Genomic DNA, 26,870 nt, shown 5'->3' with positions numbered 1-26,870 from the left:
AGAATCACATCACTATTCTTAGCTAAGCTTGATTATCTGGTTTACATAGTAAAAAGTGCTTGGTATACATTTCATCAAGGTACTGTGGGCTGGATTTATAGAGCTACCATATCTGGGCAGTGAGTGAACACTTTACACTGGCGATGGGCAGCCAGATATACTTCAAGGACTGCATGTTTGGGCCTCTACCCTGCAAAAGGGCTGCGCATCACTCATAATTTCAAGAATTAAAAACCGTATGAAAATGACCTTGGCACGCCCACATCACTCATCCAAAATGCTCCCACATGTCCCTCACTTGCTTCAAAATTCAACCACATGCCAGAAAACGCATCAGCCAGTACTCAGGCCTCCACTTGATATAAGATTCCCCATGTACTCCAGAACTCCCCTAACATGCCACTCAGACCTCCCTTACCCCAAAATGCACCCACATGCACTCAGACTCCCACAAGCCCTCATATTCACATGTACTCAAAAACTCCCTCACACATGCCCCCAAAATGTCTTTTAGATGTACCTACACTTGCCCATCAGTATTAGCAGTACCTTGGTAACCTCCTCAGAGATGGTGTAATCTGTAAGACGCAGAACACTCAGGTAGGTGCGGAACTTGTTGAGCAGAGACGGCAGAGCGGCAGAGAGCAGAGCATCCATGTACTGCTGCAGATCTGGAGGGGTCGTCCGCGGCTTCAAGTGAACCTGACAATCTGACTGATAAAGAACAATAGAGAGTTTTATTCTGGATCATGTCTAGGAGTGTCCGCTGTACTCCAAATTCTTCTAGAGCCCAGATCCCACATACTGTACAAGCTCTAATGTAGTAAATGCAGTAAGTCACCCCTAGGCAACAGGTCAGGGTGCCCCAGGAAGCGAGACATCCACATTAATAATACAGCCTATAGATTCTCACTGTCTATAACATCCGTGTTTACAGATAGAACACAAATCACTCCGGCCCAGATACACATTCAGCTGTTAAATGGTAAAATCAGCGTCTAAAGTGAGAAGAGTTTGAAAGAGAACATTTCACTCTCCACTGTGATGACAAAACCTCCCTCACAACATCTCATCTATACAGACAGAAGCTCCGCTAACAGAATGTTGTCACTTTTTTTGTGTTATTTCAGCTGCATTTGTCTTATTTATATTTAAATGACTGTGCTGCTGCAATAACATTGTTCATGTTGGGGCATATCCTACACATCGGTTGTATGAGATTTCTCCTGGTAAGCTCCAGATCTTACCATCGTTTCATAAAGAATTTCTCCACATACACCTTAAATAAGTACGCAGTGAAAATGTGGCCATTTGCATGTTTTGTAATGTAGTATCTGCAACGCCCTTAACCCTTTCTCTGCCAGAAACAGTTTGCCAGTGGCCAGAAATTATTTCACATTGACAGAACGATGGCTGAAACAACGGTTTCATTACATCTAATCTATTATCATCTATTCGAGTGAATGATATATTTATTTCCAGTCTCCTTGTTTGTACCTAAAAAAATCTTGTAGAATATACTAAGCAGCTACTTTTTTTAAAATCATGTATTTTTATTGAACATATTGATAAACAGCACAAAATAATAACAAGGCACCAATGTCACAAATATTGAGAGGTGTCTCCCAATTAACTCAAACATCTTATTTGTTTATTGAGCTGATTAATTTGTGATGAATTAATAAGAATACAGCATATAAACACTGGCTACGTATTTAAGTATGCAGCACCAGGCTAAGCGTACCCTGGAAGGAGAGAGTAAGGATGGATATCTGCTTCCCATTCAAGGTCACAACTCTAGTTTGTACCAGTGATCACAAATGTTGTTATACTTATTAATGTCCTTTCTATTTTACATAAACATTTTGTGATTCATGGTATCATCTACCAAACACAACCAGAATTTATACAATGAAAGTTCAACAGCCAACCAAATGACTTTAACGAGGGAGGTCAAGAATTTGGAGGCAAAGTCAACACTTTAAACTCTTTGAAAAAATTGTCCAGGAATGGGTTGAGGAACATGAGTGTGGAGGGCACATTATCCTGCTGAAAGTTACCATGAAGGGCTGTACCTGGTCTGTAACAATGTTTAGGTCGGTGGTACGTGTCATAGTAACATCCACATGAATGCCAGGACCCAAGGATTCCCAGCAGGAGATTGCCCAGAGCATCACACAGCCTCCGCCGGCTGCCTTCTTCTCATAGTGCATCCTGGTGCCATCTCTTCCCCAGGTAAACAACTCACATACACCTGGCCGTCTACATTATGTAAAAGAAATCACGATTCATCAGATCAGACCACCTTTCATTGCTACATGCCGCGGACATGCTCATTGCAGGCGCTTTTGAGGGTGGACAGGGGTCACCATGGGCACTCTGACCGGTCTGCAGCTACGCAGCAGGCTGTGATGCACTGTGTGTTCTCACACCGTTCTATCATAGCCAGCATTAACCAATTTGTGCTCCAGTAGCTCTTCTGTGGGATTGGACCAGACGGGCTAGCCCTCGCTCCCCACAAGCATCCATGAGCCTTGGGCACCCATGAGCCTGTCGTCGGTTCACAGATTGTCCTTCCTTGGAACACTTTGGGTAAGAGCATCTCCAACACGGCAGGTTTTGTGGGGTGTTCCGGTACGCAGCACTTAGTATCTACCAGTCCTCTAAGCATCACAATTTGACCCTTGTCAAAGTCGCTCAGATTCTTACACTTTCCCACCATTGTTCCTGCTTCCAACACATCAACTTCAAGAACTGACTGTTCACTTGCTGCCCAATATATCCCACCCCTTGGCAGGTGCCCTTGTAACCAGATAACCAGTGTATATATACCCATACAGAGTACAGTGACAAATAAGTCAATACTCAAAAGAAAAAACAAGAAAAGAGTACAGTGATAGTAAATGGAGTACGAAAGAGCTGGAGGAGAGCACATTCATAGACCACACAGGATATCCAGACCAGTAACCAGGTACCGCAGAGGTGAGGGACAAGTGACCAATGGCGGGCTTTCCTGTACAGAATCCCGCCAAAGGGGGAGGTGCTACTGCTGATAGGAGAAAGCACCTCATCCCCTATATCCAGCACAATCATAACTGCTTCCATGCCACATTTTTCCTTGGTGTGCGGCTTACCCAGGGCAACCCCACCAGATTGCTGTCTGCCCGGATGGCACCATGCTCTCAGAAGTAAAGACTGCAATCAGCCCCATCCCGGTCATACTGGAGGACACTGGGGGCCATATATCTGGGTTATATTTTATAGTCTCAGCATCAGGTACCTCTTGACCTTGTTATTTAGAACTCTCCCATTCCAAGTGAGCAGATGGAGCGGCCCCAACATAGAATCACCCTCAGTCATTTTGGGCCAGAGTAAAAACTGGTTGACAGGATAGAAGAGGAAACAGCAAACAGTCACCTATCGCATCCAGAGGAGGCGCCACACGTAGCAAACATAACACAATGCATCCTACATGATTCATAAATAAATATGATATATGGGATATCTGAAATATTCAATCCAAAACTAACAGTTCCCAAACACTCTCCTCCAACACGTCCCTCCCCGTAGAACCATTCCAACAGTGTTATACTCACTAATCGCTTAACCTAAAACCAAAAGCAGACTTTTCTAAATGGCAGAGCTACAGTAAATCTTTAGCTCAGCAATTAGTTATCTAGTCGGCTCTCCCTGGATTCAAATAGGTCACTTAACTCGCTGCTAGTGAGTATCCAGTACATACAAAAATTACCATCCGGGACAATAAACAGGAAGTTTAATTACACATAAAACATACAAATTATTCTCAGGATAATTGGATTATATAAATGATATCTTGGTTACTATGAATTGCAGACTCTGACCAGCGGACGTGACAGTCTTCTTTCTAAACAAATCGGCCATATCTTGAGGAGAGGAAAATAATTGAGCCATCCACAGTCAGCCAGTGTCTAGAAAGAATTGCAAAGAATAAGGAAGCTGCAGCTCACGCCACTGAACCTGCAGCTCAATGCCACTGAGGCCGCAGCTCACGCCACTGAAGCCGCAGCTCACGCCACTGAATCTGCAGCTCACGCCACTGAACCTGCAGCTCAATGCCACTGAAGCCGCAGCTCACGCCACTGAAGCCGCAGCTCATGCCACTGAAGCCGCAGCTCACGCCACTGAAGCCGCAGCTCAATGCCACTGAAGCCGCAGCTCACGCCACTGAAGCCGCAGCTCACGCCACTGAAGCCGCAGCTCACGCCACTGAATCTGCAGCTCACGCCACTGAACCTGCAGCTCACGCCACTGAAGCCGCAGCTCAATGCCACTGAAGCCGCAGCTCACGCCACTGAATCTGCATCTCACGCCACTGAACCTGCAGCTCAATGCCACTGAGGCCGCAGCTCACGCCACTGAAGCCGCAGCTCACGCCACTGAATCTGCAGCTCACGCCACTGAACCTGCAGCTCACGCCACTGAACCTGCAGCTCAATGCCACTGAAGCCGCAGCTCACGCCACTGAAGCCGCAGCTCATGCCACTGAAGCCGCAGCTCACGCCACTGAAGCCGCAGCTCAATGCCACTGAAGCCGCAGCTCATGCCACTGAAGCCGCAGCTCACGCCACTGAGGCCGCAGCTCAATGCCACTGAAGCCGCAGCTCACGCCACTGAAGCCGCAGCTCATGCCACTGAAGCCGCAGCTCACGCCACTGAAGCCGCAGCTCACGCCACTGAAGCCGCAGCTCACGCCACTGAATCTGCAGCTCACGCCACTGAACCTGCAGCTCACGCCACTGAAGCCGCAGCTCAATGCCACTGAAGCCGCAGCTCAATGCCACTGAAGCCGCAGCTCACGCCAATGAATCTGCAGCTCACGCCACTGAAGCCGCAGCTCAATGACACTGAACCTGCAGCTCAATGCCACTGAAGCCGCAGCTCACGTCACTGAAGCCGCAGCTCACGCCACTGAAGCCGCAGCTCACGCCACTGAAGCCGCAGCTCACGCCACTGAAGCCGCAGCTCACGCCACTGAATCCGCAGCTCACGCCACTGAATCCGCAGCTCACGCCACTGAAGCTGCAGCTCGCGCCACTGAATCTGCAGCTCACGCCACTGCTTCTTAACCTGCGTGAACAGAGAACAGCTTTTTGGACCTCAGGAGGAATACAGACACTATGATTTTCATATTTTAAGGACCCCCGCAACCTTATTATTCTGACTTTAGCGTCCTGATCTTTGCAGTGCAGAAGCTTCACAATAAAGGTACACGACAGGGCACCTGGCTGAGGTGGCTGTGGTGGGAGGCAATGGGCCCTTACCACAGAAGTCGGGAGATGTGGCTTCCTTACCAAACATCCGGATAAGACAATTTTTAAAGAAGGATTCCAGATTGGATCCGACCAATGTCAGGTTATTACGCTGTAGCCTGCACTCCACATCTGACATTTCAGCTTACAACTGATTTGTGTCGCCAAGATAGTAATCTTCCCCTTCACAGAAGTCATATTAACCTCAATTATAGAGATGCTCTGTTCTGTTTCAACAACCCTCTCACAAATCTTTTGGAAATTGGCAAATTAATCAGAGGTCGGCCTGTGCCTCTCCAAATTTATCTGTAACCCTTTTTTCAGAAGATGTAATAGCATGTAAGACCTCTTAGAGGGATGGGGCGGACTCTTTATTGGGACAAACCAGGTCAGTTGGAGGTTGAGGAGTCTGAGTTGATGATGCATCGCCAGCAGTACTGGATGTGGATTAGTAATCCTATGTCTTCCGAATCTGGCTGCAGTAGTGTGTTTCCCACATAATGGCAGGATGCAACTTAAGCAGATGTGGGCGACACCCTTGATTGCCGCTTGCCATAACTCACAGCGTACCCTGCCCCCAGGGTATAGAGGCATTATTACAGGTATACGAAGATCCAGAGCCAATTACATATATAAAATACAGTAAATCAGGGACTATGCACCCACTGAAAGCGCTACGTAATTTCCTGGCACTATATGTTGAGGTTAAGGATAATGAAATAACCTGAGGATAGCAACAGCCCTTATAAATAGGGACGAAGAGGCTATTGAAAAAGCAGTAACAAATGGTAGCGCCCCTTATCTTTCTCTCTCCAGTTAAGCACAACTGATAGTGAAGCAGTTTCCAACCCAGAGGAGTGAACCATCCCTACTCTACTGTGCTAGCCGCTCATGGCTGAATTATCTGCAAGATGCAGGGGGTCAAGGTGGAGACTACGAGCTCCAGGATTCCTGTTCTTCTCTAGCCCCAATGTCACGCTGAACCCCAAGCGTGTTATTAATGACAGCCTTCACCTATGTGGTGGGAGGTCCTATCAGACCACCTCTGCAGTTGCGGACAGTATCCCTCTTCGGGCGGCCATGTGCCTATTTAGATACGGCAGCACAGCACAAGTATGAGGCACTGCCTATGCCACCCTGTCTGTTGTGTTGCTGAGAACCGGCTGGGCTTGCCTTGCCACCATCCCCTTATTTTATCCCAAATTACGCCCCTCCTGTTGCAGTAGTAGGAGCCTGCAGCCACCACTAGGCTCCTACACTGGCACCTAGAACGGGTTCCTTCTCGGTAAACTTTCGCTAAACCTGTGCTGGTACCTCTGACCCCCTTCCTTTAGATCAGGGTTACGGTGGATGGTTAACCCTGGCCCAGCATACTGGCCCGAGCTGCAAGGTAGCATGGTGGCTTGGTGGTTAGCACTTCTGCCTCACAGCACTGGGGACCTGAGTTTGATTCCCGACCATGGCCTTATCTGTGTTTGTATGTTCTTCCCGTGTTTGCGTGGGTTTCCTCCGGGTGCTCCGGTTTCTTCCCACACTGTGGGCGTGTGTTAATGAATTTAGATTGTAAGCTCCAATGGGGCAGGGACTGATGTGAGCGAGTTTTATGTACAGCTCTGTGTAGTTAGTGGCGCTATATAAATAGCTGATGATGAAGGTAGCGGCCGGAGCGTTGGTACTGGAATGTTGGGGCTTAACCACAGAACACCCAGATAACTGATTACATTTGGTGTAAACTGCAGGTCACAGGAATTACAGCAGGGTAAGTAGTTATGTTTTGTTAGCTCAAATAGCCCTTATAAGGACAGTTAAATCCACTAGTTTAAGGTACAAGGGTTCTCCAGAAGTACAGATGGTATAATGTCTTACATGGTCAAACAGAGCTCCTTTTATACAGATTTTGACACAAATCTTGGCAGGGGGTAAACCAGCCCCCTGATCCGAGATGGCTCCACAAAGACTGATAAATCATTAGGATGTAATAATATAATTTTTTATACTCATGATAAATCCTTTTCTCCAATTCCATCTGGGGACACTGCTTCCATGAAATTGTAGGTGGGGAGCGTGGGAGTTGGCACTTTACTAGTTAACTTGTTAATCTAAACATCCTGACAGACCCCTCTCCCTCTGCAACCCCCCTGTAGTTCCTCAGTGTAGATTATGGTTAAAAGTGAAATATCCTTTAACTGTGGAGCCAAAGCAATTTAAGCTTTAACAAAACGTACATCAATCTGCGATATCCTCAATCACTTGCTTCTTGCATTTATTTGGACAGGTTCTGAGATGCAGGATGAAAAGCCACACAGGACAGAAAGGCAGCGGCCCCCTGCTGTGTATACAGACTAAAGCCAGTGTTTGTCACTTCACATGAAATTACTTACTTTGCATTTCCTGCTATCAGCAAAACAGACTTCCTCTAACAAATGGCTATTGCAGCAGAATTCAGAACATTTCTAATGCACAAATATAACAGTATCAAAATCAGTACATTTGCCATGATATAAATTAGCGCACTGTACTATTTAAATATATTTATACAATAAGTTATTTATAAGTGATCTAGCCACAGACTTGATCAGACTGGCTACCAGTCCTCCAGACAAGCAGCAGCTCTCTCAGGATATCTTCTCTGGGCATTGGAGATCTGGACTAGCAGTGTCAGCCACAGGGAGGCAATAGGTTAGTGGTGTATTTGTCCATGTCCAGGGACTTGAAAGAGGTCCAACACACTCCAGGGGGTCCATTTACTAAACTGCGGGTTTGAAAAAGTGAAGATGTTGTCTATAGCAACCAATCAGATTCTAGTTAACATTTATTTAGTACATTCTACAAAATGACAGCTAGAATCTGGTTGGTTGCTATAGACAACATCTCCACTTTTTCAAACCTGTAGTTTAGTAAATATACCTCTAGATGTTTAAAGGAGTTCTTCATAAACAAAGTGGATTAGAGCAACAAAGTAAACCTAATACGTCAGATTTTGCAGGGAGGAAAGAACTTTGCATCCTTCACCATGTGGAGCCAAACTATGTCTCCTGTCAAAGCTATTTTTTTTTTTTTAAACATATTTTATTGAAGAAGTTCAGATATATTCAATACAGTAGTTTATGTACATATTAAGAGTCAATCACAAGTACATTTCTGTACTTGTTAAATTCCACCAAGTTCTTGATTGTTTCTGGAGGAGAACCTTTAGTTTGTCAAGATCATTCATCCATGAATTATTAGTTTCATAGATGTCACCATCCCCTTCATCTGGAAAGATGGACCCTAGACTATTTTTCCATCTGTCACATCTTTGATTCAAGTCCGCTTGTAAATTAAAAGTAGTCATTTTGATAGATCTCTAATTGGAAGATGTATTGAGCCTGACCCCAAACAGGTATTGAATATATTGAAAAAGATTTCCCAATAATCAATAATTAATGCCAAAATGAATATATAATGTAATGTCCGATATTTAATATATAACTATATATAATGTATCAAATAATACAAAAAGCCTGAGCTGGATTGTAGAGTTTGAGACAGACTTCAGTATCGTATATTGGAGAGAGAAAAAGATTGTCAATCCGCTCTAAAGCAAGGACAAACCTCAGTAGATATCATATGTTATATGAGGGGGTGCTCCCTAAACTAGACGAATCTAGAATATAAAAAGGAATCAATTGATGGTAGACATCAACTGAAAAAAGTAGTGTGTGGGGCACTCCTGTCCATGAAAAGATTTTTAATTTCATTAAAATCAACTTTATTAATAATTATTATTAAAAATTAGGCAAATATCGGATATCAGACTAGGCGAATTTACTAAAAGAATATAGAAGTGCAAAAGATTAGAAATTAGTGTGCAAAGTGGTTTGAATCCTCTTGGAAATATGTTAGTGCATGCAGGGCCAGTAGTAGGTCAACAAAAATTATGAAGATGGCCCAGAATCCTTAGTAATTTAGCACTACAAAGTAGAGATGAATCAGTCATACCCTCCCCCTCCGTCATACCCAACCACCCCACCGTCATACCCCCCTCTCCCACCGTCATACCCCCCCTTCCACGTCAGACAGACAATGGTGACCTCACAATAATTATGTCACCTGTATTTCATGACAATCTTAGTGTGTAAGAAGTACCAGACTGGAACTTATACTGTTTAATATGAACATTATGGGGGATGTTCTATAAAACTGGAAGCAGCAGTCCTCAAAATGAAAATAAACTTTGTTTTCTACATGAAAAAAATTATGATTTTTCACTTCAGTTTAGAACAAAAGAGATGAAGGTAACATACAGCTAATGTGGGTTCATTTAAGGATTCATTTATCATGTGCACATTTATATTACATTATACGTGAGATACTTACTGGAAGCAGTGACCTGGCTTCAGAGGTAACAAGGACATTAATATTACAGGGAAATTCCATCCGATGGTAACTGAAGTCATAATCGACCTTCTGCCAGGTGATCACGTTTCCCAGAGCTGTGACATTGAGAACTCCTGGAGGACAGACAACAAAACGAGGCTGTGACAGTTGTATTCAGTGTCTTTATACATGTTTACAACGCACGTTACACAGGTCTCACACAGATTATTAGTGGAGGTTTAATGTATAAAGCAAGAAAATAAACATGTAAAACTGCACAGGAGGAACAATTTCCATACAGGCAGCTTCCCTTTCACATACAAACAGAGCATGTATATCTATAGTGAGTATCAGATCTACCCTGCACTGGTCTATTTTACAGACAACGGGGTGACGTATTGGGCATGATATCACTACCAGGCAGGGGGACATTTATAAAACAGATAGTTAATCTTTTTCTTTCTGAAACTGAGGAAATCCAAGTTTGACTATATTTATAAAGCAAGTGGATTTCTGGTAATCCTTAAATCACAGCCAATATCATAAATAAAGCTCATCACATGGACATGGGTTGGCTTTGGTTAGTTTTGATAGATTACCAAGCACAGGATTCAGAGAGATAATAAAGAGTAATGGCACCTACACGTCCTTGCCAGGTACCATGTGATATTATACAGTAACTAGAACCTAAACGTTGCCAAGTTGTATCCAAGCGCCTGTGAGAATGGAAGATCCAGTTACAGAAATAATACCGACCCGTAGTGTCCAGCTGCCCCTGTTCCAGCAGGGTCTCATCCACCACCAAGGAGGTCTGAGAAGACAACTGGAGGAGGCCGCTCACCAGCCGGTTGGCAGCATAATCCTTACGGGGGACGAAGCGCAGAGTGTTCATATTTTCTATGGTCATGGGAAGGTAATGAGACTGCAGGGAAATGAAACAAACGACATTAGAACTGGAGAACTCTCATCCCAGACACAATGTCTGTCGCTTCCTGGCAGACCGCGGCCATCTTACCGCAGGCACCAGCTGCTGCACGATGCCATACAGATGTTTGCTGAAAGTGCCATTTCGGGGGCAACCACTGAGGTTTAGTGAGAATTTTCCCAGGGGGAGAACATCTCTTCGGGCGTATCTGTCATATCAGAAGACAAAGAATAAGATATCGCACCCTATGGATAGGTAAGTTGCTTCATGTTCTAGCCATAGTCGGCCAGCTGTACAATCTGCTTTACATGTAGACAGGTCTCTGTCTATACATCTTCCTCACAGCTACTGTTTTAGGACTGCGAATAGAGCAGACTAATAATATATTTACATATAAACACACGCTATATACACAAAATATATATATTTGAGTGTGTGGGGTTAACCTAACGGCAAAGTCAAGGATGACATGAAAGCAGCGGGGGTGAGAGATGTTCTCGTCTGTGAGGGAGATGCAGGGGGGGAGGGGGCGTTGGGAGGGGGGAAAGACTCCTCTTTGGATATTATAAGTTTGAGGAAGTGTTCGGTCATCCAGGTGGAGATGATGATTAGGAAAGAAGGTGACAGGTGATGGGCGGAAAGGTAGATTTGGATTTCGCCAGCGTAGAGGTGGTAGTAGTGGCCGAAGGAGGACTTGGTAGGAGATTTTGTGGTGGATTCTCACTTTTGTCTTTAATGTAAGTGGCAGATGGAGGAAGGGAAGAGCAGTAAGGGGGGAACAGAGAAGCGAATTAAAAGGTGACGAGGAAGCGGCACGGACTGTTTGACAGAGTGGAGATGAGGGATTTGAAGTAGGTTTGTTTGGAGAGGGAGAGGGTGGAGTACTAGGAAAAACGAAATAATTTAAAATAATTGGATGAAGTCAGCATCGGAGCGGGAATTCCTCCATTTGTGCTTCTCAGAGCAGAAGCAGTTTTGAAGGTGGTGACTGCGCGGAATGTCAGAGCTGCGGTTTGCTGTGACAGAGATGAAGGGGGGCAGCTAAGGCTGCTATGTCCAGGGCAGTAGAGAAACGTTGGGGTATTTGGGTTAGGGAGATTGAGAAGGAGATCAGAGAGTACAATATCTCTGGCGGGAGAAGACTAGGCCGAGGGAGTGACTGTCACAGTGGGTGAGAGACTGTAGGATCAGGAGGGCGTGAGGAGTTTAGAGACAGTAGTACTGTTGGTAAGTGAGGGTAGGTCAGCAGAGAGGAAGTGGGACAGTAAAATTATTGTGGAACTATGAGGAAGGAGGGGGGGGGGGCAAGGGAGTAAATGTCAGTGATACGGAGGTGACAAGAACAAAAGACGAATGGAGTGAAATTCAGAGAAGGAGAAAGCGAGAAAGGGTTCAGGGAGGACGACACTCTAGGAGTTCAGGAGACAGTAGGAGGATCTACTCCATCACTGTGACAGTCACCAGGATGTGTTGGAGATCCAAGGATCAAAGCTTTCACTAAAACATATTACTGTGAAACGTATTATACGTATCTGCGAGTTACCAGTAGAACATTAACCGCATGTGATTTAACCAGGAGGACAAGTACAGTAACTATCAATACTCACACAGTGGAGATGAGGTGCAGTATGAGGTACTCAGCCGCCAGCTCGTCACCAAGAAGTGTGTGTGTGAGGAACCCCAAAAGTTCTGCCCTCACTGAAGACAACCCCGACATGAAGCTGGCGATGGCTGGAGAGAGAGTACAGAGACGTCGTATAATCAACAAATTCACATTTTTCTACATTTCTCATTCAAACGAAATTTGCAAAACAAAGGGGATTTCTCTGTCCCAACAATAAACTATGCAGAAGTCATTTGTAGTCATTCCGATCACTTTATAAAGGGGAGTTCACCAGCAATATTTACGGTTACTACTTATCTAATAGTCTGATATTTGGACACCTTGGTAGAATTATTGGATGTATTACGAATGTTCCTATTATTTCCCATACACCTGGAGCAGCAGTTTTTGAATTTCTATTAATAGACATCTGGAAGTCTTTGGAGGAGTTAATCTGTTAACACTGATTGTGCTGAACATTGAGACTCCCACTGCAATTATACTGATTAAATACTTGTAAGCTTCCAATATTGACCATTATCACAATAATAATAAATTAATGAACCACTTAAACTAAAGAATTACAAATCTCCGTTGCAGTGAGGATAAAACTAACGCTACTGGTTCCTGGAAATAACAATAAACTGCATTTTTATTGACTCCTCCACTTCCAAATACAAATTTTGAAGTTAATTGACTTGTATATGTATAAAAGATTTGGAACACATATGATTTATAGGTTGATTTGCCTAAGAGGGTGAAGAGAGAGGGAGACGGGGTGAGAGAGAGAGCGTGCGAGAGAGAGAGGGGGGTGAGAAAGAAAGGGGGTGAGAGAGAGGTGGTGGTGAGAGAGAGAGTGAAGGGGGGGCGAGAGAGAGAGCGTGCGAGAAAGAGAGGGGGTGAGAGAGGGTGAAGATAGAGGGAGAGGGGGTGAGAGAAAGGGGGTGAGAGAGTGTGAAGATAGAGGGAGAGGGGGTGAGAGAAAGGGGGTGAGAGAGTGTGAAGATAGAGGGAGAGGGGGTGAGAGAGGGTGAAGATAGAGGGAGAGGGGGTGAGAGAGGGTGAAGATAGAGGGAGAGGGGGTGAGAGAGAGAGCGTGCGAGAAAGAAAGGGGGTGAGAGGGGGAAGATAGAGGGAGATGGGGTGAGAGAAAGGGGGTGAGAGAGGGTGAAGATAGAGGGAGAGGGGGTGAGAGAGGGTGAAGATAGAGGGAGAGGTGCGAGAGAGTGAAGGGGGGTGAGAGAGTGAAGGGGGGTGAGAGAGAGGGAGAAGATAGAGGGAGAGGGGGTGAGAGAGAAAGGGGGTGAGAGAGAGGGTGAAGATAGAGGGAGAGGGGGTGAGAGAGAAAGGGGGTGAGAGAGAGGGAGAAGATAGAGGGAGAGGGGGTGAGAGAGAGAGCGTGCGAGAAAGAAAGGGGGTGAGAGGGGGAAGATAGAGGGAGATGGGGTGAGAGAAAGGGGGTGAGAGAGGGTGAAGATAGAGGGAGAGGGGGTGAGAGAGGGTGAAGATAGAGGGAGAGGTGCGAGAGAGTGAAGGGGGGTGAGAGAGTGAAGGGGGGTGAGAGAGAGGGAGAAGATAGAGGGAGAGGGGGTGAGAGAGAAAGGGGGTGAGAGAGAGGGTGAAGATAGAGGGAGAGGGGGTGAGAGAGAAAGGGGGTGAGAGAGAGGGAGAAGATAGAGGGAGAGGGGGTGAGAGAGAAAGGGGGTGAGAGAGAGGGTGAAGATAGAGGGAGAGGGGATGAGAGAGAAAGGGGGTGAGAGAGAGGGTGAAGATAGAGGGAGAGGGGGTGAGAGAGAAAGGGGGTGAGAGAGAGGGTAAAGATAGAGGGAGAGGGGGTGAGAGAGAGAGGGAGCAAGAGAGAGAAGGGGGTGCGAGAGAGTGAAGGGGGGGCAAGAGAGAGGGGTGCGAGAGAGAGGGGGGTAAAAGGGAAAGAGGAAGAGAGGGAGGACGGGAGAGACAGAGACAAAGGATGAGACATGGAAAGGACTTACAGCGTTTGCTGTCCTCTGTCTGGCAGAAGTATCCTGGGACCAGCGGATTGATGTGCTGCAGTTTGTGTGTAAATATGGCATGTATCCTGGGCACCAGTGATGTGGGGGGGCTGTGTACACGTTGCTCCTCCAGGGTATACATACTGTCAACGGGGTCCAAAAGAGAAGACACAGAATCCCTGCCAGGAGTAAACAGAAATTTTCCTTTTATCAATCCCGGAAACATCCAGAAGCCAAAGCGTCAAATAACTGACTGATGGCGCCTAATTTCCAGGAGTCTGTGTGTGTTATATATAGGACTTATGATACTATATAGTAAACACATTTAAATGTATAAATATACAAATACATAGGATCTATAGCTTGTAAGCTACGAGCAGAGGCCTCTTACCTCTGTCTATATTACCCAGTATTGTTTATATTACTGTGGTATTCAGTTGTAAAGCGCTATGGAATATGCTGGTGCTATGTTAATAAACAAACAATAGGAGTGGGTCATGTTAGATGACAGGAGGTTGATCTCTTGCACAGAGGGAGACGTTTTGGATTTTTAAGTTAAATACTTTACACCACTGTGGTTTGATTTACAGTAATGCCCCTAAATCTAAGTATATTGTTATCAACTTTATTTTGAATTCCTAATAGACCTTTCATACATCAATGTTTTTTTGTTTTTTTTTAGCAATTACTACTAATGGATATATAATAGTTATGTGTCATTGTATGGAATATTCATTGTAAGTCTTTTGTATCCTTTGGAAATTGGTACATAGGTGCTTCCTTAACAAGATTACTTAAACCTAATCTGATTGAACGTGTTATATTGGTGCAGCACAGTGGTTTAGTGGTTAGCACTTCTGCATCACGCCACTGGGGTCATGAGTTCGATTCCCGACCATGGGCTTAGCTGTGTGGAGTTTGTATGTTCTCCCCTGTGTTTGCGTGGGTTTCTTCTGGGTGCTCCGGTTTCCTCCCAACAAATTGATCCTAGTCTTTCTGTGTGTGTGTTAGAGAATTTAGACTGTAAGCCCCAGTGAGGCAGGGACTCATGTGAATGAGTTCTCTGTATTAGTGACGCTATATAAATAGTTGATGATGATGATATTGAGAAATAAACAAATTACTTTTACCTATTAATTTTGTCTCCTGGAAGGACTCCATTCGAGCCCTAACAAATGGGTTAGATTCCTATTTCGCGGAGCAGGAGAAGAAGCGTGTACCCTCCTTCCCAAGCTACTTCTGAGAGAGATCTAATACTCCATGAGGGTGTGAATATTGGGGGAGGTCGGGGAGGTCATGGAGTCCTTTGAGGACAGTAAATTAACAGATTTTTCCCCCCTCTTCAGATTCCTTGGCAGTCCTAGCGAATGGGATATACCCAAGTAACAATAACACACAGAGTGGGGTAATAAACAAGTAACCACAGTAAATGCAGCAAAAATTCTCTATTGATCTTAAGTCTGAAGGAACTGAAGACCATTTCCGGGTGTGACCCCAGCAGAACATTCTTTTCATGCCGTGCCTTCAGGACCACCCTGCTGCTTTGTGGAGACTTGGGCCTTGCTTGCTCTAGAGCAGGCCTGTCCAACCTGCGGCCCTCCAGGTGTTGTGAAACTACAAGCCCCACATTGCTTTGCTGGTAGACAATCAGTTGATACCTGGAAGGGCATGCTGGGACTTGTAGTTTCACAACACCTGGAGGGCCGCAGGTTGGACAGACCTGCTCTAGAGGTTGGCACTGCTCCCGTTGAAGGTGCCCTCAGAAAGTTACACGCTGCTAGATGCTAAATATCCAGCTCAAAGTCCGGCTTCTTCATCCAAATCTAGAGAGCCGATCTGTAAATGGCATGGAGCAGTCATTGCCCAGAAATAAAGACATTTCAGAGAAGAAGATTGACACTTCTACTGTCAAAAACAAACAACAACCCTTTGATGGTCTATTATGAAATAAGATCATATCAGCTTTTTTTCCCCCCAAGCAGCAAAGTGAATTAGTCCTGGTATTGTCCTTTATTGCACCACGGGACCTGAATTTCGTTCACAACGCTGTAATCTCTCATCACTTTGAGCCTTTACAAGAGGTTTCCCTAAGGTGGCTTACACTGAAAGCTGGTACTCTTAGTGCTAATTACTTCTGCCCAAAGAATAGGAGGCCAACTACAAGTGTTATGGTGTAAAGGACCCTTTGTGAATATCTACACTGATAAGGTGGTACTGAGGACTAATCCAGCTTTACCATCTACAATGGTGTCCACTTGTTGTATTCCGTTCCTCTAGAATGTAAGCTCTCCTGGGCAGGGTCCTCTCTCCCTAATGTCTCATGTCTGTCTACGGACCACTTTCCTCTTATGTCCATGTCAGGTCTACTACATTCTGGGGCATATTCAATTACAATTCGCGGTTGCCCGTATAAAGCGTCATTACAGTAGCGCAATATCGCGGATTTCTGTGCGCACCACTCCACAATGTTGCGGTACCGGGACCCGTGCAGCCACGTGTAATCGCGGCCGCGAATCATAATTGAATATGCCCCTCTGTTAGTCACTACAGTATATTCACTCACATGTGTAATGGTTTCATGTATTTGTGATTTTTCTTACTGTGTTAGTTATGTCTGATCTATATTTGTATGATTGTCCGGTGCTACGGAATAATTAATAAATTAATCAAGAAATCATATTGCCATCCCTTTGTTCACAACCAGCTGAGAACTACACACACTGGATTTAGTCAAATCAATCTCTGTCTCATGGAGTATTTCTAGGAAAAGGAATTGACGGACAATACCATTTACTTCTTCATTTATTTATTGAAGTTCATTTTTATACCCCTCGTCTTAATAAAATACACACACACACACAAACACATACATATACACACACATACATACATATACATACACACAGACATTTGCACATACATACACACATATACATACAAATACACACACATACATATACACACACACATACATATACACACACATACATATACACACACACATATACACACATACAAATACATACACATACATATACACACACATACATATACACACACATACACACACATACATATACACACACACATACACACACATACATATACACACACATACATACACATACACACATACATACACATACACACACACATACATATACACATACACACATACATACACACACACACACTTTGACTGTTGGGATTCAGTCCTAGAACTATTACTGTTTGGAATCCAGGAACAGGACACAGGATCTATATATAAACCTTTCCTATATACTTTATTGGAACATGGCGATTAAACACCTTACAAACAACAGGTCTACCTAGAGAGAATGACCCCTGAAGTACCCCTGGAAGACACTTTACTGGGACCATTATTACAGGATTTGTTACTGTGCATATTACACGCACTATAAACACCACATATACACTATTCATATACAGATATAGGTTATTATCTTTAAGTGCAGATGTTTTATTTATAAATAATTAAGTGAAATAAAATGGAATGGGATCATCATCATTTATTTATATATCGTCAACATATTCCATAGAGATTTTTGTAAATTCTGTAAGTGTCAGAGAATCATTATTATCATTGCCCTTCATTAATATGTAAACAATATTCAGGAAATATTAGAACATGCTAAAACGAAGGCGTGGTCATAACAAGATGGGGTAACTGTATAAAAATATCTTACTATTATTATTATGGTAGATTTGTAAAGCGCCACAGTGCTCCGCAGCGCCGTACAGTAGGGAAAACAGGACATACATAAAAAGATAAAAAGCGTTAACCCCAGAAAAAGGCAGAAAAATAAATAAATGTAGATATACAGAAGCCCTGTAAAAGCCCCTGTTCTGTTGGGCTCTGTAAAAAAAAGCGAGTTGTCTACAGGAAGTTACCTAAAGCGCTTGTGTCTTAATTTGAGCCTCTACCCCCCCCATGGTCTCAGTGTTCCTCACCTGGATGAAATACAGAGTAATCAGCCAGCTCATGGTGTTTACTACTCTCTCAGTCATCCTTATATGACACATTCCATGTATTCACTTTTCATTCATGACTTTAATCACTCTTACAGACTATACAATTCGTGATTATTACAAATTATATCTTTATAGACCGTTTATAAATAAAGTTCATTAAAACATTGTTTTTGAAGGCAGTGCTTATATAAATTCAAATTAGATTGTTCAATCAGTTTTATACCTATATAACACAATGGAAAGTATTTTTTTTTTTTAGCATTTTGAAATCTTTCTAAAATAATGTCAGTTTTATTCATTTTACCACATTCTGCCAAGGAGCACGTCTTATTTTTTTTTAGTGTTTTACAAAATGGCTGCCCCCTATAAGCTGTTGTAACATTCATTCTTCACAACGGGGCAGATAAATGGTGTGAATGTAGCAGATACTCACATGCCCTCAGTGACTGCGCTCGGTACAGAGTCCATGGACAGAACGCCGTACACCTCAAGTACATCATTCACTTTATAGGTGTCCCAGTTCTCGTACACCTGCCAGGAGAGGATATCATTACTGCCCCCGACACACAAAGGTCTGATCTGATCCTAACCGGTACATCAGTGAGTAATCGTTATACAAGTAGAGATGGGACTGATGTGAGTGAGTTCTCTGTACAGCGCTGCGGATTTAGTGGCGCTATATAAATAACTGATGATGACCAGAGAGATGGTCCCCAGGTCAAGGGATAGATGTCCTAGTGAGCGGACAGCCCACATACTATAGACATTAATGTAGCCAGGAGGTGAGAACAGGATCAGGCTATTATATAAAGCCCACATTTATATGTTCTTGCCTCTTATACCCCCCCATACCTCACTCACATCATAGTTATACATAACTGCACATACGAGATACCCCGCCCTGCGTTCTCCCTTCACACCCGCAACAACATAATAGGACACACGGCCACCTACTGTTAGTGAGATAACATACCTTCACAAGACAGGCCGGTCCCTTCTCACCAGGAAGAGGAAAGTTGAGGTCGGGAGACAAGGGGCTGTTTGAGGAGGTTTCCTGACGATTTACCGGCTGCTCCGTCTCCAATCTTTTGGGAAAACTGCATTTCTCCCGGTCATCACCTGAATCACAGAAAGAAAGCCGAGTTGTAGAATTCATAACGTATGGGACCAAGAAGAGGAAATATAGGACATAGTTATCTGTAACCCTAAATGCCCCTCTATCCATACTGTAGACCAATAACATGTGAATCTCCCAGGATAACAAATATGTGAACGACAAATCAGAAACAAAATCACACCGGACAGATCTGTGGCTTACGCTAAGAGTTACCCCTTAGGTTCAAGGGCTTTCATTAGAAACCCGTTGCACAGATGTAGAATCACCATATATACAGCGGATGAGTTGCACATAATACTGAAGTAATAAATATTACCATATATAACCATCAATGTAATATTCTTAGTCATTTTAAAATTAAAAAAAAAAGGCTAAACAATGCACCAACTCTTCTTATAGCAAGTAGAGCGTTACTCACTAGTGATAACTTGGCCTCTGTACACTGATGTCAGCACTTCAGTAATTCACTAGTGACACCCTGCTCGCTGCCACACACTAGTCAGTGACAATGTGCAGTTTTCTGATAGAGGACAAGAGCAGGGTGTTACACCCGCCTGACATCCCCTCTCAGTTCAGAACATTATTGTGATTTAAGATCACTGTATGGTAATTCTGGTATTATACATTTTCCTTATGTTTAAAAGTCACCAAGTGGAGGTTCCATATGTTCGGCATGGATCCCCAGAATTGTAATTGTCATCAGGGGTTGTCCGGGCACCAAGCCACCCAAAAAAGTTGCGCTGACCGCTGACTGACCGAGCGCAAGACTTTGCAGGAATATTTCCATTAACCAGTACACTGCAGGACCACTTTTGCAACACCAGACACTCATGGGTTAACCTAGGGTTGAAACAGACTTAACTTTAACTACCTGACCAATGGATACCCTTTGTTCTCTACAGAGGTCAGCTAGACTTCCCGTAACCACTTTATGCTGGGTGCCTGCTGCAACCATAGTACTTGCTTATAGGAGGGTGGCTCAGAATCCACCCTCCTCAGAACGCATCCTTGTGCGGAGAACCCCCTGGCTGTTTCTTACTTGCATGTACCATTGTGTGATCTGCAAATACCTATTTTTTTCTATAAAAGAATGTACACTTTTGCCACTTGTCTGATCCCACAAGGTTGTCGGCTGTTCTCAGTTACCAGAACTGCACATAAGGCTGCCAACAGGCGAACCAGCTAGGTCAGACAGGGAAGGAGCTGGTCGGCCACCCAAACATGGAACTCTTGACTGGTTGCAGTGAGAACTATAAAAGAAAAAATGTAATCTTCTGCTCCTCACTTATTCTTAATGTGTCATTTGGATTATGTGGCTGAAGTTTGACCGATCGTCAGGATAGTCTGGCCACAAAGTGACAATTCCTTTGTAGGAGGCCACATTTTGTGCTATTAAACACGTTAACAACGCCGTGCTGTACTACCAAGTATTGTTCTGCGGGAGGACCTGTAGGAAGTGATATTAGTGCAAATATGAGCCTAGAGCTACATGCCATACTAGAAGAATATTGTTCTATCTGAGGATAGAGACATCATCTCCTGTAGAAGGTTACATTGGTGTCATTACACAGGAAGAGTAACCACACTGTACTATACCTGTGGGTTGTTCCGAGTGAAGACCGGTGAAGTCATCATCTTCCTCGTAGCTCCTTTTTTGCCGGTTGGGGATGTAGGATGTTGATGCACAAGCTCTGGCCTGGTTGGAGCTGCTGTAGATGTGAACTTATTAAGGAGGAATTCGGAGCCTCATAGTACATTGCTTTGTAATCCACAACTGAGTAGATTTTAACCCAGATACCCTGAATCTTGGGCAGAGTTTAACATACAATGACAAGAGGCCTGGCCGTGTGTCCTACAAGTGTTTCACAACTGCTTCTCTTACAGGTCCAATTAACTCTCTCCAAACCCTCTACTTATGAGCTGCCACATGTCTATGCATTGTAGGTAAATTCGTTTATCATTTAATTACATTCCAAAAGGTTACTAGTCCCAGTATCTGTACTATTACTTTCTTTGTAAAATGAAAGTTTTCTTGGTCTGTGGCTATTAATAACCTTAACATCCTGACCCTATTTAATTGTACGCTTGGAATGAATGCTGGACACACTGCAACATCAACAGTGCTGCTGGACACACACACACACTGCTACATCAACAGTGCTGCTGGCCACACACACTGCTACATCAACAGTGCTGCTGGACACACACACTGCTACATCAACAGTGCTGCTGGCCACACACACTGCTACATCAACAGTGCTACTGGCCACACACACTGCTACATCAGCAGTGCTGCTGGCCACACACACTGCTACATCAACAGTGCTGCTGGACACACACTACTACATCAACAGTGCTGCTGGCCACACACACTGCTACATCAACAGTGCTGCTGGACACACACTACTACATCAACAGTGCTGCTGGCCACACACACACACACTGCTACATCAACAGTGCTGCTGGCCACACACACTGCTACATCAGCAGTGCTGCTGGACACACACACACACTGCTACATCAACAGTGCTGCTGGCCACACACACTGCTACATCAACAGTGCTGCTGGACACACACTGCTACATCAACAGTGCTGCTGGACACACACTACTACATCAACAGTGCTGCTGGCCACACACACTGCTACATCAACAGTGCTGCTGGCCACACACACTGCTACATCAACAGTGCTGCTGGCCACACACACTGCTACATCAGCAGTGCTGCTGGACACACACACACACTAATACATCAACAGTGCTGCTGGACACACACTACTACATCAACAGTGCTGCTGGCCACACACACTGCTACATCAGCAGTGCTGCTGGCCACACACACTGCTACATCAACAGTGCTGCTGGACACACACTACTACATCAACAGTGCTGCTGGCCACACACACTGCTACATCAACAGTGCTGCTGGCCACACACACTGCTACATCAGCAGTGCTGCTGGACACACACACACACTGCTACATCAACAGTGCTGCTGGCCACACACACTGCTACATCAACAGTGCTGCTGGCCACACACACTGCTACATCAACAGTGCTGCTGGCCACACACACTCTACATCAACAGTGCTGCTGGCCACACACACTGCTACATCAACAGTGCTGCTGGCCACACACACTGCTACATCAACAGTGCTGCTGGCCACACACACTGCTACATCAACAGTGCTGCTGGCCACACACACTGCTACATCAACAGTGCTGCTGGCCACACACACTCTACATCAACAGTGCTGCTGGCCACACACACTGCTACATCAACAGTGCTGCTGGACACACACACTGCTACATCAACAGTGCTGCTGGACACACACACTGCTACATCAACAGTGCTGCTGGACACACACTACTACATCAACAGTGCTGCTGGCCACACACACTGCTACATCAACAGTGCTGCTGGACACACACACTGCTACATCAGCAGTGCTGCTGGCAACACACACACACTGCTACATCAACAGTGCTGCTGGACACACACACTGCTACATCAACAGTGCTGCTGGACACACACTACTACATCAACAGTGCTGCTGGCCACACACACTGCTACATCAACAGTGCTGCTGGACACACACACACTGCTACATCAACAGTGCTGCTGGCAACACACACTGCTACATCAACAGTGCTGCTGGCAACACACACTGCTACATCAACAGTGCTGCTGGACACACACTGCTACATCAACAGTGCTGCTGGACACACACTACTACATCAACAGTGCTGCTGGCCACACACACTGCTACATCAACAGTGCTGCTGGACACACACTGCTACATCAACAGTGCTGCTGGACACACACTACTACATCAACAGTGCTGCTGGCCACACACACTGCTACATCAACAGTGCTGCTGGCCACACACACTGCTACATCAGCAGTGCTGCTGGACACACACACACACTAATACATCAACAGTGCTGCTGGACACACACTACTACATCAACAGTGCTGCTGGCCACACACACTGCTACATCAGCAGTGCTGCTGGCCACACACACTGCTACATCAGCAGTGCTGCTGGACACACACACACACTAATACATCAACAGTGCTGCTGGACACACACTACTACATCAACAGTGCTGCTGGCCACACACACTGCTACATCAGCAGTGCTGCTGGACACACACACTGCTACATCAGCAGTGCTGCTGGACACACACACTACTACATCAGCAGTGCTGCTGGACACACACACTACTACATCAGCAGTGCTGCTGGACACACACTACTACATCAACAGTGCTGCTGGCCACACACACTGCTACATCAACAGTGCTGCTGGACACACACACACACTGCTACATCAACAGTGCTGCTGGACACACACTACTACATCAACAGTGCTGCTGGCCACACACACTGCTACATCAACAGTGCTGCTGGACACACACACACACTGCTACATCAACAGTGCTGCTGGCCACACACACTGCTACATCAACAGTGCTGCTGGCAACACACACTGCTACATCAACAGTGCTGCTGGCCACACACACTGCTACATCAGCAGTGCTGCTGGACACACACTGCTACATCAGCAGTGCTGCTGGACACACACTGCTACATCAACAGTGCTGCTGGCAACACACACACACTGCTACATCAACAGTGCTGCTGGACACACACACACACTGCTACATCAGCAGTGCTGCTGGCCACACACACTGCTACATCAACAGTGCTGCTGGACACACACACACACTGCTACATCAGCAGTGCTGCTGGCCACACACACTGCTACATCAACAGTGCTGCTGGACACACACACACACTGCTACATCAGCAGTGCTGCTGGCCACACACACTGCTACATCAACAGTGCTGCTGGCCACACACTACTACATCAACAGTGCTGCTGGCCACACACACTGCTACATCAGCAGTGCTGCTGGCCACACACACTGCTACATCAGCAGTGCTGCTGGCCACACACACTGCTACATCAGCAGTGCTGCTGGCCACACACACTGCTACATCAACAGTGCTGCTGGACACACACACTGCTACATCAACAGTGCTGCTGGACACACACACTGCTACATCAGCAGTGCTGCTGGCCACACACACTGCTACATCAGCAGTGCTGCTGGCCACACACACTGCTACATCAACAGTGCTGCTGGACACACACACACTGCTACATCAACAGTGCTGCTGGACACACACACTGCTACATCAACAGTGCTGCTGGACACACACACACACTGCTCCTTCAACAGTGCTGCTGGCCACACACTACTACATCAGCAGTGCTGCTGGACACACACACACTGCTACATCAACAGTGCTGCTGGACACACACACTGCTACATCAGCAGTGCTGCTGGACACACACACACACTGCTCCTTCAACAGTGCTGCTGGCCACACACTACTACATCAACAGTGCTGCTGGCCACACACACTGCTACATCAACAGTGCTGCTGGCCACACACACTGCTACATCAACAGTGCTGCTGGACACACACACACACACACTGCTCCTTCAACAGTGCTGCTGGCCACACACACTGCTACATCAACAGTGCTGCTGGCAACACACACTGCTACATCAACAGTGCTGCTGGCCACACACACTGCTACATCAACAGTGCTGCTGGCAACACACACTGCTACATCAACAGTGCTGCTGGCCACACACACTGCTACATCAGCAGTGCTGCTGGACACACACTACTACATCAACAGTGCTGCTGGCCACACACACTGCTACATCAACAGTGCTGCTGGCCACACACTGCTACATCAACAGTGCTACTGGCAACACACACTGCTACATCAACAGTGCTGCTGGCCACACACACTGCTACATCAGCAGTGCTGCTGGACACACACTACTACATCAACAGTGCTGCTGGCCACACACACTGCTACATCAACAGTGCTGCTGGCAACACACACTGCTACATCAACAGTGCTGCTGGCAACACACACTGCTACATCAACAGTGCTGCTGGCAACACACACTGCTACATCAACAGTGCTGCTGGCCACACACACTGCTACATCAACAGTGCTGCTGGCAACACACACTGCTACATCAACAGTGCTGCTGGCCACACACACTGCTACATCAGCAGTGCTGCTGGACACCCACTGCTACATCAGCAGTGCTGCTGGACACACACACACTGCTACATCAACAGTGCTGCTGGACACACACACTGCTACATCAACAGTGCTGCTAGACACACACACACACTACTACATCAGCAGTGCTGCTGGACACACACACACACTGCTCCTTCAACAGTGCTGCTGGCCACACACTACTACATCAACAGTGCTGCTGGCCACACACACTGCTACATCAACAGTGCTGCTGGCCACACACACTGCTACATCAACAGTGCTGCTGGACACACACACTGCTACATCAGCAGTGCTGCTGGACACACACACACTGCTACATCAACAGTGCTGCTGGACACACACTGCTACATCAACAGTGCTGCTGGACACACACTGCTACATCAACAGTGCTGCTGGACACACACACTGCTACATCAACAGTGCTGCTGGACACACACTACTACATCAGCAGTGCTGCTGGACACACACTACTACATCAGCAGTGCTGCTGGACACATACACTGCTACATCAACAGTGCTGCTGGACACACACACTGCTACATCAACAGTGCTGCTGGCCACACACTTCTACATCAACAGTGCTGCTGGCCACACACTTCTACATCAACAGTGCTGCTGGCCACACACTTCTACATCAACAGTGCTGCTGGCCACACACACTGCTACATCAACAGTGCTGCTGGACACACACACACACTGCTACATCAACAGTGCTGCTGGCCACACACTGCTACATCAACAGTGCTGCTGGACACACACACACACTGCTACATCAACAGTGCTGCTGGCCACACACTTCTACATCAACAGTGCTGCTGGACACACACACTGCTACATCAACAGTGCTGCTGGACACACACACACACACACACACTGCTACATCAACAGTGCTGCTGGCCACACACTTCTACATCAACAGTGCTGCTGGACACACACACTGCTACATCAGCAGTGCTGCTGGCCACACACACTGCAACATCAGCAGTGCTGCTGGCCACACACACTGCAACATCTGCAGTGCTGCTGGCCACACACACTGCAACATCAGCAGTGCTGCTGGCCACATCAACAGTGCTGCTGGCCACACACACTGCAACATCAGCAGTGCTGCTGGCCACACACACTGCAACATCAGCAGTGCTGCTGGCCACACACACTGCTACATCAACAGTGCTGCTGGCCACATCAACAGTGCTGCTGGCCACACACACTGCTACATCAACAGTGCTGCTGGCCACATCAACAGTGCTGCTGGCCACACACACTGCAACATCAGCAGTGCTGCTGGCCACACACACTGCAACATCAGCAGTGCTGCTGGCCACACACACTGCTACATCAACAGTGCTGCTGGCCACACACACTGCTACATCAACAGTGCTGCTGGACACACACACACACTGCTACATCAACAGTGCTGCTGGCCACACACTGCTACATCAGCAGTGCTGCTGGCCACACACACTG

General features: G+C 45.9%; 1 protein-coding gene across 2 annotated transcripts in view; it reads right to left on the bottom strand.

Annotated features, from left to right (window-relative positions):
- MCMBP (minichromosome maintenance complex binding protein) overlaps positions 1 to 26,870 on the bottom strand; it is a 62,157-nt gene that overhangs the window by 1,907 nt on the left and 33,380 nt on the right. Inside the window, exons 6-14 of one of the 2 annotated variants that reach the window (XM_075215535.1) lie at positions 20,876 to 20,996; positions 19,136 to 19,281; positions 18,596 to 18,693; positions 14,170 to 14,348; positions 12,183 to 12,306; positions 10,666 to 10,783; positions 10,407 to 10,572; positions 9,651 to 9,784; positions 550 to 714 (exon numbers count right to left, since the gene is read on the bottom strand). In XM_075215535.1, the coding sequence (XP_075071636.1) occupies positions 550 to 714; positions 9,651 to 9,784; positions 10,407 to 10,572; positions 10,666 to 10,783; positions 12,183 to 12,306; positions 14,170 to 14,348; positions 18,596 to 18,693; positions 19,136 to 19,281; positions 20,876 to 20,996 (1,251 nt within the window). The remainder of the gene's footprint in view (positions 1 to 549; positions 715 to 9,650; positions 9,785 to 10,406; positions 10,573 to 10,665; positions 10,784 to 12,182; positions 12,307 to 14,169; positions 14,349 to 18,595; positions 18,694 to 19,135; positions 19,282 to 20,875; positions 20,997 to 26,870) is intronic. The other variant, XM_075215536.1, reaches the window with a different exon arrangement.

This window comes from Mixophyes fleayi, chromosome 6 (genome assembly GCF_038048845.1).
Source record: "Mixophyes fleayi isolate aMixFle1 chromosome 6, aMixFle1.hap1, whole genome shotgun sequence".
Lineage (NCBI taxonomy): Eukaryota > Metazoa > Chordata > Amphibia > Anura > Limnodynastidae > Mixophyes > Mixophyes fleayi.
The sequence above is the reverse complement of the archived record's forward strand: the minus strand, read 5'-3'. Positions and strand labels throughout refer to the sequence as shown.